The sequence below is a fragment of the Anolis sagrei genome, chromosome X, assembly GCF_037176765.1.
Source record: "Anolis sagrei isolate rAnoSag1 chromosome X, rAnoSag1.mat, whole genome shotgun sequence".
In the NCBI taxonomy this organism is placed as follows: domain Eukaryota; kingdom Metazoa; phylum Chordata; class Lepidosauria; order Squamata; family Dactyloidae; genus Anolis; species Anolis sagrei.
In genome coordinates this window covers 83,000,523-83,012,953 of record NC_090034.1, presented here as the reverse complement: position 1 = coordinate 83,012,953, position 12,431 = coordinate 83,000,523, and the positions used below count along the sequence as shown (strand labels likewise).

General features: G+C 42.7%; 1 protein-coding gene across 5 annotated transcripts in view; it reads left to right on the top strand.

Annotated features, from left to right (window-relative positions):
* Positions 1 to 12,431, top strand: part of PTP4A2 (protein tyrosine phosphatase 4A2) — a 47,951-nt gene that overhangs the window by 13,050 nt on the left and 22,470 nt on the right. For 4 of the 5 annotated variants that reach the window (XM_060784149.2, XM_060784152.2, XM_060784150.2 and 1 more), the window contains exon 2: positions 9,030 to 9,713. In XM_060784149.2, coding sequence (XP_060640132.1) covers positions 9,618 to 9,713 — 96 coding nt within the window. In that variant the 5' untranslated portion in view covers positions 9,030 to 9,617. Of the gene's footprint in view, positions 1 to 7,881; positions 7,984 to 9,029; positions 9,714 to 12,431 lie in introns of those variants that run through there. The other variant, XM_060784151.2, reaches the window with a different exon arrangement.

Below are 12,431 nucleotides of genomic sequence, written 5' to 3'. Positions count from 1 at the left end.
GTTGAGTAGGTATTTGGGTCCTCATCTCCAAAGTCCAAATCTCAAAACCACTATGCCACGCTGGCTGGCTGAAATCCTCATACTGCCCGTTATTATTGATTCAGGGAGGAGTAGATTTCCACTTACTTCAAACAGGTATTTTTGGAAGGCAGAAATAAGGAGACAGGTCTGGCAGCATTCCCTTTATGTAAGTGAATAACCTTTCGGTTTTCTTCAGCATCTAATTGCTTGAAATGATGTCCTGTCCTGTCCTGTGAATATGTATGGGTGAATACAGGCAGTCCCCAGGTTACAAGCATCCGACTCACATCCGACTCCTAGTTAAGAACAGGGCTGAGACAACAGGAAGTGACATAAACTCACCCCTTGAAAGGGAAATCCATTCCTGAAAGAGTTATTATCATGGGGAAAAGGGGTCTCAGTGCAAGCTTTATCTTCAGTCCTTGTTTCCATAACAATTCAAATTTCTCAAAATCCAATCCTCACAGGCACAGAAAGCGAGAAGAAATCTTCTGAACAGGAATTCAGACAGCAAGCAAACACCACAGGGGTGTTTACTTTCTCCTATGCTATCAAAAGCTTATACATTTGGCTGGAGTTACCCTTTAAAATTTATCTGTTTTTGACTTACATACAAATTTAGCTTAAGAACAGACCTACAGAACCTATGTTGTCTGTAATTTGGGGGCTGCCTCTATTGATACTTCTGGAAGGGAAAGGCATTTCTTTGCTGCTTTCCTTCTTCCGTTTCCAGCCCAGAATTATAGGAAAAAGACAGGAATTTTTTTAAAAAGCCAATCTAACGGAAGAGAAGCTCCAAGGCAATTCACTGACTTGAAGGGAATGCTACCAGACCTGTTTCTTCCTTCAGATATTTCACAAAATACCCAGGCCTTTAATAACCGCCTGTTCTGGCTTGGATAGAACAGGGGGGAAGTGATTTCTCAACAGAGCTTATTTGGTCCGGCCGGGCTGTTCTTGTAGTATCCTCCTGTAGTATTGGGCATGTTCGGAGTGTGATTGGAGTTTGCCCAGTACTTTTCCTGAAATAAATACCATTACCGCCCAAAAGGTAAGAAGAGCTGACTTACCTACAGGAATCCAAAACCCATTTTGAGATAATACCTTTACTGTGGCAGCTTTAGTCACAAAATACTTTGAAAAGCACTAATTTGTTAACCTAAGAGCCGTCGCAAACTAGGTTCCTGCGGGAGAAAACCTTGCTAGCATGTCCCTGACGTCATGAGCCTGCGCCTCTCTCCCCGCCCCTTTCTCCGCCCCTTTCTCTTTGCCAGCGTGGTTTTTCCTTTGCTAGGGCAGCATTGCCCGCATTTTCTCTCAGTTGAATTCTGCCAACTGAGAGAAAATGCGGGCAATGCTGCCCTAGCAAAGGAAAAACCACGCTGGCAAAGAGAAAGGGGCGGGGCGAGAGGCGGAGTCTCATGACGTCAGGGACATGCTAGCAAGGTTTTCTCCCTCAGGAACCTAGTTTGCGACGGGTCTAACAATGGTATTTCCCAAGAATGAATTTTTGATATCTCTTCCACATTTGGCTGTATTTTCCTTTCACTGATAGAAATTCTTAAAGCATACAGGCAGTCCCTGAGTTACAAACATCTGACTTTCAAAGACTTGTAGTTAAGAACAGGGATGAGACAACAGGAAGTGAGAGAAATCTACCCCTCAGAAGGGAAATCCATTATTGGAAGAATTATTATCAAGAGGGAAAGGGGTCTCCACTGAAGCTTTATTGTTTCCACAAGAAGCCAAATTTTTAAAACTCCAATGATCACAGAGACAGAAATCTCAATGAAATCTTCTGGATAGGCTGCAAAGGAAACACCACTAGGGTGTTAACCCTTCCCTATGCTACCTAAAACTTGTGTGTGTGTGTGTGTGTGTGTGTGAGAGAGAGAGAGAGAGAGAGAGAGAGAGAGAGAGAGATAGATAGATAGATATTTGGATGGAGTTACACTTAAAAATGTATCTGTTCCAACTTTCAAACAAATTCAAACTATCTTGTTCGTAACTTGGGGACTGCCTGTAATTATCTTGCTGTGAAATTAATGGAAATGCAGCTCTTATCAGGTGCTGATGTGTGAAGTTTGACAATGGAGTTTGAATCTTCTTGCATGTGAGAGCTTACAGGTGAATCTGGGTATTCCTCAGGCAGTTGGGTTTCAGTTCCTCAGATTAAGACTGATCCTGGTTTAAAGTCATGGACTGCATGTGTGGTCTACCCTCTGGGCAACTGCTTTAAAGTATTGCCTTGGAGAGCTTTGTTTCATGGAAGCAATGAATGGCCTATAAATGATCTATAATATGCGACTACAATGATGCCCCTCTATTAGGACATTTTGTAGCGTTACTTTTTAAAGATCCTGTCCCAGACCCATAGCATAATAATAAGAAGATAGTGGAATGTGTGTGTTTTTGAAAAAGGTGGAATAGAAATATAATAATGACAACAATTACTTTATTTATATTTATACACATTATTTATATAATTTATATAATATTTACATAGTATATATTTAGCTAGTCCTCCGTATCCATAGATTCAACTATTCACAGCCTGAATATATTTTTAAAGAAAGCAAACCTTGATTTTTCTGTTTTATATAAGGCACACCATTTTATTGCTCCATTGTATATAATGGAGCTTGAGCATCCACCGGTTTTGTTGTCCATTGGGGTCCAGGAACCCAACTCCAGTGGATACCAGAAGCCCATGGTAATAACAATAATAGCAACAGTTGAAAGAAATAATAAAATCATTGATTTTTCCTGCTCAAATGGTGTTGTAGGAAGAGATGTGCTTGTTTTCTGTTCATGTTGGCTGTTGTTCTGAACACAAAATCAAAAGGTACTTTGCAGGCAACCGTGTCTGAGAAGGACTGCATTGTCAGTCTCCTTTCTGAATTCGACATCCAAAGGGCAAAGGATGTGTTCGCCCCAGAGCTTGAGTCAAGATTAAAAAATCCTTAGAAGCACAAACATGACTTGCAATGGCCATACAGAGACTCTGGTGTGTGGTTTGTTCCTATTTATTATGTCCCTGGAGACTCCCTCAAAGCCTCGGTTTCAGTAACTTCAGTTTGAATCTAGCTCTCAGACTACAAACTTATTCAATACCTTCCCTTCAGTGGTAATGTCATCCTAGTTAGTGATTTCACCTGATACTTTTGGACTAAAAGCCTCTGCTTTGTTGTACAAAGCTCTGTTGTTCGTATCCTTTTCGTACTGGTCAAATTTCAGAAAGTGTAGCCAAATCCACTGTGATGCCATTGTCTGTGTCCTGTGACTGTGGTCTTTGTAAGATACACTTTCACCTCCTTGAATATTTGTTTGTTTTACCTTGAGACTAAGAAAATGAGGTTTGAACTCCAATTAATTTTTGCCTTCGCTGCTGCAGCCATCAAGAGTTTAAAGCAGGTAGGGGCAAACTTCAGCCGTTCAGGTGTTTTGGACTTCAACTCCCATAATTCCTAACAGCCTACCGGCTGTCAGGAATTGTGAAAGTTGAAGTCCAAAACATCTGGAGGGGCGAAGTTTTCCCATGCCTGCTTTAGAGAGTCTGTAAACTGTTTTTGTGCAGCGTTTCAGAGAATTGGTGAGAGAAATGGAGTCAACAGGAAAACCCCAAAATAAACTGAGAAATGATCAAGAAGAAGAATGGTAACAAAGAACATTTGGTTTGCAAGTTACAAAAACAGACGCAGTTCAAATAACAGTCACATACGATGCTTTTATTATTGCTAAAATATGAACACAAAATATCCATAGGAGTTTAGTTCGTGGACCCCACATGCAGTTCCATTATACTCAGTGGTTTAGTAAAGTGGAGTCTTTTCTATAAAATGGCAAAATTATGGTTTGCTTTTTGGATATATATTATGTATACTGAATATATTATAATGTAATATAATATAATATATATTTCAAGTTGTGGATGGTTGAATCCATGGATAGAGATCTGGTGGTTGTAGAATGCTGTCTGCTTGAAAATACTAACAGCACCTCATTGCAATAAATGGTGATAATAAAATACAGAGTATATTTTACCTAACTGTAAATCTGCCTGAATTTTTGTGCCAGCATTGTAGCCCTGTGGACAATCTGCTAAAGAAACCAGAAAAACCAAGATTTGACAAAACTACTTATTACTGTAATGCCAAAATACAACACATTCTCAGTTTAAAAGTATTTCTGACTTATAACAAAAAGAGCAGGGACTTTCCACATCTTAAAACACAAGCACCGTTGCAGTGGCATAACCTTGAAGGGCTCCCCCGTGACTCCTGTGAATGAAGTGCTATCCAGTGACTTCTCACTTCTGATGGTATTTATAGTATATGTGTATGTGTGTGTGTATGTATATACACATACTTGGGGTGGGATTGTAAATAGAGAATCGTTTCCTCTGATGTCACTGCTGAGAACAACGTTGTGTTCATCTGATAAAGTGGCCTATCCTTTCTGAAATCTAACGGCACAATTAAACAGTTAGTCACTGAGGTGGGACAAGGTTTTTTGACTTTACTGGAAGATGTTAAGAAGCCAACCTTTCGGAAATCCCAGCTTTGTGTTGTATCTTACTTCGCATGTGATGCTTGCCTCTTGTGGTCTGAATAGCTGAGAGTCACTTTTGGGGAAAAATAGGATATAAATCGATTCAGTATAAGCATGCCTGTCTGGCAAGTCTCGTATGAAAAGAAAACGTATAGCTTATGATTTAGTTGAAGCATTCCTGATTGTTATTGCCGTAGTTAGAATGGTCTTTGCAGGTGGCATTCTTGCCATTTATTGAGAGTCCCATAGATGTAAATGTTACTGGCCTTGATGAAGGAGCGCAGGTGGGAAAGCTGATAAGCACTGCCTATGTTTAGACTGGTTGTTTTCTGTGGGGAACCTTGTCCTGCAGAAATGACGGAGACTAACAGCAAGGATGTTTGCCCATGGTGGAGTTGCTTTCTCTGGACGTTTTTAAGCAGAGGCCGGATGATCATCTGTTGGGAGTCCTTGCATTGTGTCTTCCTATCTGGCAAAAGGAGGTTGGACTGGATGGCCCTGAGGGTCCCTTTTAGCTCTGATTTGTTGATTCTATGTAGACTTCAGTACAGGCAGTCTGTAAGTTACAAATAAAATAGTTTCTGTATGGTTGTTAAGTTGAATTTGTATGTAAGTAGGAACAGGTACATTTTAAGGTTATCTCCAGCCACACACACACACACAAGCTTTAGATAGCATAGGAAAGGGTGAACAACCCTGCAGAGTTTGTTTTGCTATCTGTGCCCCTTTCAGAAGATTACCTGATAATAGGATTCCGGATAATTTGGCTTGTGGAAATAAAGATTGGTGATAAAGCTTCAGCGGAGACCCCTTTTCCCAATAATAATAATAATAATAATAATAATACCTTATTTATACCCCGCTCCATCTCCCCCAGGGGGATTCGGGGTGGCTTACACGAGGCCATGCCCATCAATACAATAAACACAATATTACACAAAAGCATAACACAAAGCATAACAGAACTAAAAGATAAAAACATAAAATGCAAAACCAAAATAATAAACGAGACAGCAGTATAAAATCGGACATTAAACACACAGGATTACATGGGGCAGGGCCAAATTTAAGGATAAAATTTAAAATTTTATAACTCTTCCAGAAGTGGGTTTCCCTTCTGAGGGAGAGATTCCTCTCACTTCCTGTTGTCTCAGCCCCATTCTTAACTCGGAAAGCACCAGTTGCTGTGTTACTTAAGTCATTTTTATCCACATCACCCCCCGCCTTGCCACCAGCCCATGAAACCAAGGCAGTTCCTGTAATCTAAAGAGATGGAAACGGAAGAGCGATTCCAGTCCTTTCCACCTGGCATGTTTGCCTCGTAGTGCTAATTGATAAGGGGCCGCTTCATGTTCTGTGCATTTTAATTCCAGCGACATAAAGTTGGCAGTGATCTTTGGAGGATTCTGCTGCGCCGCACAGTGCTGACATGTCACAAGAGAGATAAGCGGCAGTTTTGCAAGCAGATCTCCTGAAATGGGTCCCCTGCCTGTTTTGCTTCTCTGCCTGCCCGTTCCTGCAATCGCTACTCATCCTGACTCCATTTTTGTGTAGGTTTGGTGTACCTTTGCTCCTCAAGTGCCGTGGCTTTACAATCCAAACCACGCCTGTCTAAAGTTGGAGGGTATCAGAATAACACTATGTAACATGACTCGTTTGTGTGGGAGGGACATCAAGTAGCACCTATAGTTTTTCAATGACTATTTCATAGAGTTTCTATCCATTGACATAATTTATGTGAGTCACAAAAATGAAGTTTCTGGAATAAAACTACTTTAAAAAAAGGTACCGCACAATTAAACAAGAAATAACACTTTCAAACCAGGAACAGACTTTGAAAGCATACAGTGCTGACATGTCACAAGAGAGATAAGCAGCAGTTTTGCAAGCAGATCTCCTGAAATGTTATACTGCAGAAACTTTGTTTTTGTAACTGCCACAAACTACGTTGAATTGGTTGCTATTCGATGAGATATTCATTGAAAAACTGAAGCAAAATGTGCTTCAAGACATTCCACAAAAAACAAAGTGTAGTTTAATAAACCCTTTTCCATGTTTTTATGATAGAACCAATCAGGATTTTGGGAATAGCAACCGTACATGCCTCCACTAACTGTTTGTAAATGTGTATAATTGTTAACCTATATTGCATGTACATTTTTGTTTGCCAGTTTGACTGTACCTCTTTGGTGTGGGAGGGGCTTCAGTCACAGGACTCCATTTTTGTTATACAGTATGCTTTTAGACCTCAATAGAGGTGGATTCAGTTTGTCTCATTTCAGACTTCAGTGAGCACAGTTATACAGTTTGGACTATATATGCTTAAAGACATTGGACTATGGACTAATATGCTGAATGTATACAAGAAGTTTGTTAGTAAACCTGAGATGTTATTTTTAAATAAGACTACTTTGTTTTTGTCTCCTGAGTGCATATTTTAAACAAGAGGTTTTTAAGGGAGAGTAGATGAGCAACTTCAGCTTCAAAGAAAGAACCATCCTCTGCTAACCAAATATATTTTTGTAGTGACATGTCTTTATCCTTGGCAGTTTAAAGACATGGTTCTTCAGTTTAACAACTGAGTTAACTGTGTGCCATTACACAAATGCTTATGAATATAACTTGTTCAAAGAGTTGATTTCTAGCAAGGTCGTGCTTTTCTTAACTAGTTGTTTTCAAAAGGTGGTCTCTATGTTCATGGAGATTCACATTTGCCAAACCGATGTGACATCATATTTGCTTTTTCAAAAGGTTATGGTGTACTTATTTCCAATAGGTTATGGAATTTCCAATATAAGAAATCACATGTATGACTGAGGGACAAAAATCATGTTACATAGTGTTCTAGTTTTAAAATCCAACCATGCCTCTCAAAGGCCGGAAGGGATAGAAAGCTGTATGCCGTTCTGTTCCCACAATGGCTGAACATGAGATCTGACTGCTTTCAGTTGAAAAGTCGGCATTTGAAGGTGCCTAGAGCTGTGAAATTGTGGCAGGGGCATCGAATGGCTTGTTCCAGGAGAGAGCGCTTCTTTCCAGCCTGTTGCTTGTGGATGGAATCGCTTTGCGATTGCGCCAAGGGTTCAGCTGGCCCTCATCGCCAGGTTACTGGAGAGCAATCCCTTCCTTAATGCATTGTCTTAGACGGCGTACGTCATCGCCTCGGCCAAGATCAACACGGGAGCGATGCAGGTTAGCGTTTCCTGGTATTTGTCTTGTGTCGTGCGTCATGGAACACACTCTGCCTTGTGAAAGCAGTGAGCCGGGCGGCCCTTGGCTTTCAGCTTCCTCCTGGCATGCCTTATGTGCATGCAGCCTGGGCGGAGGAGAAGGGAGCACTTCGTGAAGCCCTCTTGGCTGTGTCTCTGTCGAAACCAAGTTGTCCCGGAGCAGCTTAGGAGCAGCAAACAGGTTTTTATCAGTTGCCTTTGCATGTGGATTCCAGTATAAGGCTTGCGGCTGAAAGGCCTGATTCTCACAGAATTGCGATGGGCTTTTTGGGAACTAAGAATGGATAGGATAACATAATCCATCTTAGCCACAGGTGCAAAGCTCTGCAAAGTAGGTCATCAGTCAGAAAACTAGTCTTGATTAATCAAAACCAGGGGGGAGTTGAAATCACAGGAATGTTGCTGGACTGCAAGATGGGGCAAACTTTCAACTGTTGGATTGATGAATCAGTTATTGGCAAACTTTTGCCCTCCAGATGTTTTGGACTTCAGCAGGCTGAGAGGAATTGTGGGAGTTGAAGTCCAAAGCACCTGGAGGGCCAAAGTTTGCCCATAAATGAATTAGAGGGATGTCTGTCAGAAGTGTGATATAAAGTATTATTTAAAGGGAAGAGGATAACAAGGGGTAACAATCAATAGAAAGTGTGAGGTTCACAGCATAGTTTCTGTAGTTGTGTGTCTAGTATGTGTTTATTAGTGTAGATGTGTCTTAGGTTATTGTGTTTGTTTTGGATTTGGTTTTGTAAGGTGTAGTGTTATATAGTATGAAAATCTGATTTCTTTGTATTACTGTTGCTTTTAATTGTTTTTTCTTTTCCCCTTTATAAAAATTAGTGTGTTGTTGTAGTATGGGTAAATATTCTCAGGTTGCGAGTTTTCTTTCCTAAATGGTAACACTTCTGAGTGTTTTGACTTTTGTCCGCACTTTTTCTTAGGCTCTGTCTATACTGACAGTTTAATGCAGTTTGAAGCTGGCTCTCATGAGCTGCAACATACTCTTATGAGCTGCAACATGCTCTCACAAAAGCATGCAAAAGAAATGCCTTAATGCGCATCAGTGCACCATTGTTTATGTGATCCCAATCCGGGCCTGAAAATGGTTGCAGGATGTCCTCTGGAACCATCTCCTTCAATTACAGTTTGAGACTGCATTCGGTGGTCAGTGTAGATGGGTTCTTGGTGTGTTTCTTTTCTAAACTCGGGTGTTTTCTTTCCTCCTCTTCTCAGGTTTTCCGTTTGAGTCTCCGCCCCACATTTATGGCGATTCTGAGAGTCCGGGCCGACTTCTGCCGGGCCCAGCACCGCTCCCTGGCCGGGAAGTAAGCCGGGGACCAGGGTCTTTCGTGCCATAAGTGAACTTTGCCTTGAAGAAGTCTTCCGGACACCGAGACACACGCCTCAAATATATGGGGTTATCTCCCGCACATTGGAAACCTCTTCCTCTTAGTGACGCTAGAGAAGCCAAGCCTGGCTGAACCCAAGGGGAGAGAGAAGACCTGCCCTTACATTTTCTTTGTGCCTCACCAGTGCCTAAATGTAGAAAAGGCCGCCTCCTGCGTTTGTTTGCATGTAGTAGGAACCTGAAGGGGAGCATTACCTGCTGTTGCCGAGGCTGAAGTCGAACCCCAGCAGATGCCCAAGGAAAACCGGCTTTTCTGGAAGTGAAGAATCACCCTGAAGGACAAACCCAACGAGGAAAAGCTCTGATCGATCCCTGGACACTTCAGTGGTCTCTTTTTTAATGTTTTCTGCTGTGAAACGTTGCAAGATTTGATTTCCCCTCCCTCCTGACACATTCCCTCTCCCTTCGCCACTATGAACCGTCCCGCTCCGGTGGAGATCACCTACGAGAGTATGCGCTTCCTGATCACCCACAACCCAACCAACGCCACCCTCACCAAGTTCACGGAGGTAAGGAATGGGTACAGGAAACACAGGGTGAAGGAATGTTGACTATGGTTTGGAGCAGGCACTGCTACATTTCTTTCGTAAAGGTAAAGGTTTCCTTTGACATTAAGTCTAGTCATGTCCGACTCTGGGGGTTGGTGCTCCATTTTTAAGCTGAAGAGCTGCCGTTGTCCATAGACGCCTCCAAGGTCATGTGGCCGGCATGAATGCATGGAGTGCCATTACCTTCCCACTGAAGTGGTACCTATTGATCTATTCACATTTGCATGTTTTCGAAATGCTAGGTTGGCAGAAGCTGGACCTAATAGCAGGAGCTCACCCTTTTCCCCAGATTCAAACCGCTGACCTTTTGATCAGCAAGTTCAGCAGCTCAGTGGTTTAACCCACTGTACCACCAGGGGCTCCTAACGTTTCTTTCAGCGTGGTAAAAACAAATCTTTGAAAAGCACAAGTCCTACTAGCTTTGCTTTCTTTTCCTTTCTTCCTTGCTTGCTTCCTTCCCCCCCCCTCTCTTTTCCTCTTATTGTTTGCTTCCTTCCCTCCCTTTCTATTTTTCCCTTTCTCTCTTCCTCTATTTATTCCTCCTTCTCCTTCCCTCCCTCCCCCACTTTCTTTCTTTCCCTCTTCCTCTTTTTTCCTCCTTCCTCTCTCCCTTCCTTCCTTCCTTCCTTCCTTCCTTCCTGTAACTCTTCCTCCCTCTCTTTTTCTTTCCTTATTCGTCTATTCATTCCTCCCTCTCCTCTCTCCCTCTACTCATTTCTCCTTCTCTGTCTCCTTTCCTTCCTTTCTCTTTTTCTTTCTCTCAAACCGCTTTCCTTCCTTTCCTGTTTTTTTGTTTTCTTTTTCCTTCTCTCCTGAGAGTTGTCATTTGGTGAGGCACCAGCACCCTTTGGCAGATAAGGCTATAACAGCCATGTAAAACTACAACTCACAGGGTTGAGCCATGGCAGTTAAAAGTAGTGTTAAACTACATGGCTTCTACAGTATTGATGCGTCCATGGATTCCTTCCTTCCTTCCTTCCCTTTCTTCCTGTGCAGTTCAGCTTCCATATTTAGGATGAGAAATGTAGTTGCACCCAAAGTCCCCGGTTGCTAACTTCTCCCTGCTGCGTGTTAACATTGTCTAGTGCTTTTTCTGTTTAGAAATCCCCAGAGCTGCCTCCTCCCCCATGTTGATTGCCTGCCAACCAGCCATTATTGATCCTGGTGACCTCAATGTCTGTGAGGCCCTGCAGCATGGATGACAATGTCATGAAGGTCATCTCCCTCATCCTCTTTGTGTCAAATAAGCGGATGCCACCCTGCATTGGCACAAGTGACCTAATTTCTCACCGCTCCTTTTCATACATCATACATTATAGTTGCTGCACCAAATTCCTTTGCTTAATCATGTGTTTATTACTCTTTGCGGAGGGATTTCCTTGCTGGTGGTTACCGTAAAAACCGGGGTATTGGACGACTTTCTAAGCCAAGAAAGTCATCTCAAAAATGGGGGGGTCGTCTTAAACGCCGGGTATACCAGCATAACAGTGTGTTGGAATGCCATTTGCCACTCCATCAACTGAATCTGCCTTCCTTGCATCCCAGGCAGCACCTCGCCGCCGTTGTAACTCTTGTTGTTCCCTTGCCTGAGGTGAAGGGAGGGGGCAAGGAGGAGGAGTGCTGGGAATCGAAGCCGGAGGGGGGGGGAGAGAGGCGGGGGGGGGAGGCAATGTGGGGAGTCTTTCCTCCCCTCAAAAGGAACAGAGTTCAAAAAGGGACTCCCCAAACTGGGAAGCTAACCTCATAGCGGGTCTCCTTCAGGGAGACCGGCAAAACCGCCTGTGGAGCTTTCCCCCAGAAGAGGCTCCTGGAGGGAGGGAACGAGGCTTGAACAGCCTCGCTAAGCCAATCGCCTTCATTTTTTAAAAAAGAAGCAGAACAGGGGGAATTATTAGAAACCACAGCAGAAGAAGGAGAAAGGAAACAGAGAAGAGAGCTTGCAGCAGAAAGGGACGAAAATTAAAGGAATTTAAAGGAACCGAGGAGGAGAGAACTAGAGAAAAAGCAATCCAAGAAGGTCTGTAAAGCACAGATAGTGCTTACTGGAAAGAGAGACGAAGAGAGACAGGAGAGAAAGAAGCAGTAAACCAGGGAAGCAATACAAATGCAAAAAAGGAGATGGGCTTCCTGTGTGTGCTGTGCTTATTGTGTGGCTCCTTTAAGAGAAAAGGGACGCTCCGAACCAGGAAGGAGCTGAAGCCGGCAAACGCAGGCAAAAGGGGAGGAGTCGCGACTCCAGAGGAGGAGGGGAGGCGAAGGAGTGCGGAAGAAGGGCAGTCCAAAGCCAAAAAGGATATGGAAGAAGGGAAGGAGACAGAATAGGGAGGCAGTAAAGGCAGAAGCACGGTCAGTAAGGGCAGAAGTAAGAGGTGGAGAGATAAGCTCTGGAGAGAACTGATGAATTCAAGAAAGGAGAAAAAAGGAAAGAAGGAAAGGAGAAGAGAAAGGGTCTAGAGCCTGAGAGGGATATTGAAGAATAAACATAATAAAAAGAACAATAAAATAATAAACAGCAAGAAATAAAGAAAAAATAACAAAATGAGTAAAAAGAATATACAGATGCCCAAAAAAGGAGAGAGGGAGTGAGGAGAAGAAAAGACAATAAAGGAAATCAGCTGGGGAATTTAATTAATGAGACTCCCCTGGTCCATCACATACAAAAAGAAGAATCCTCAGGGT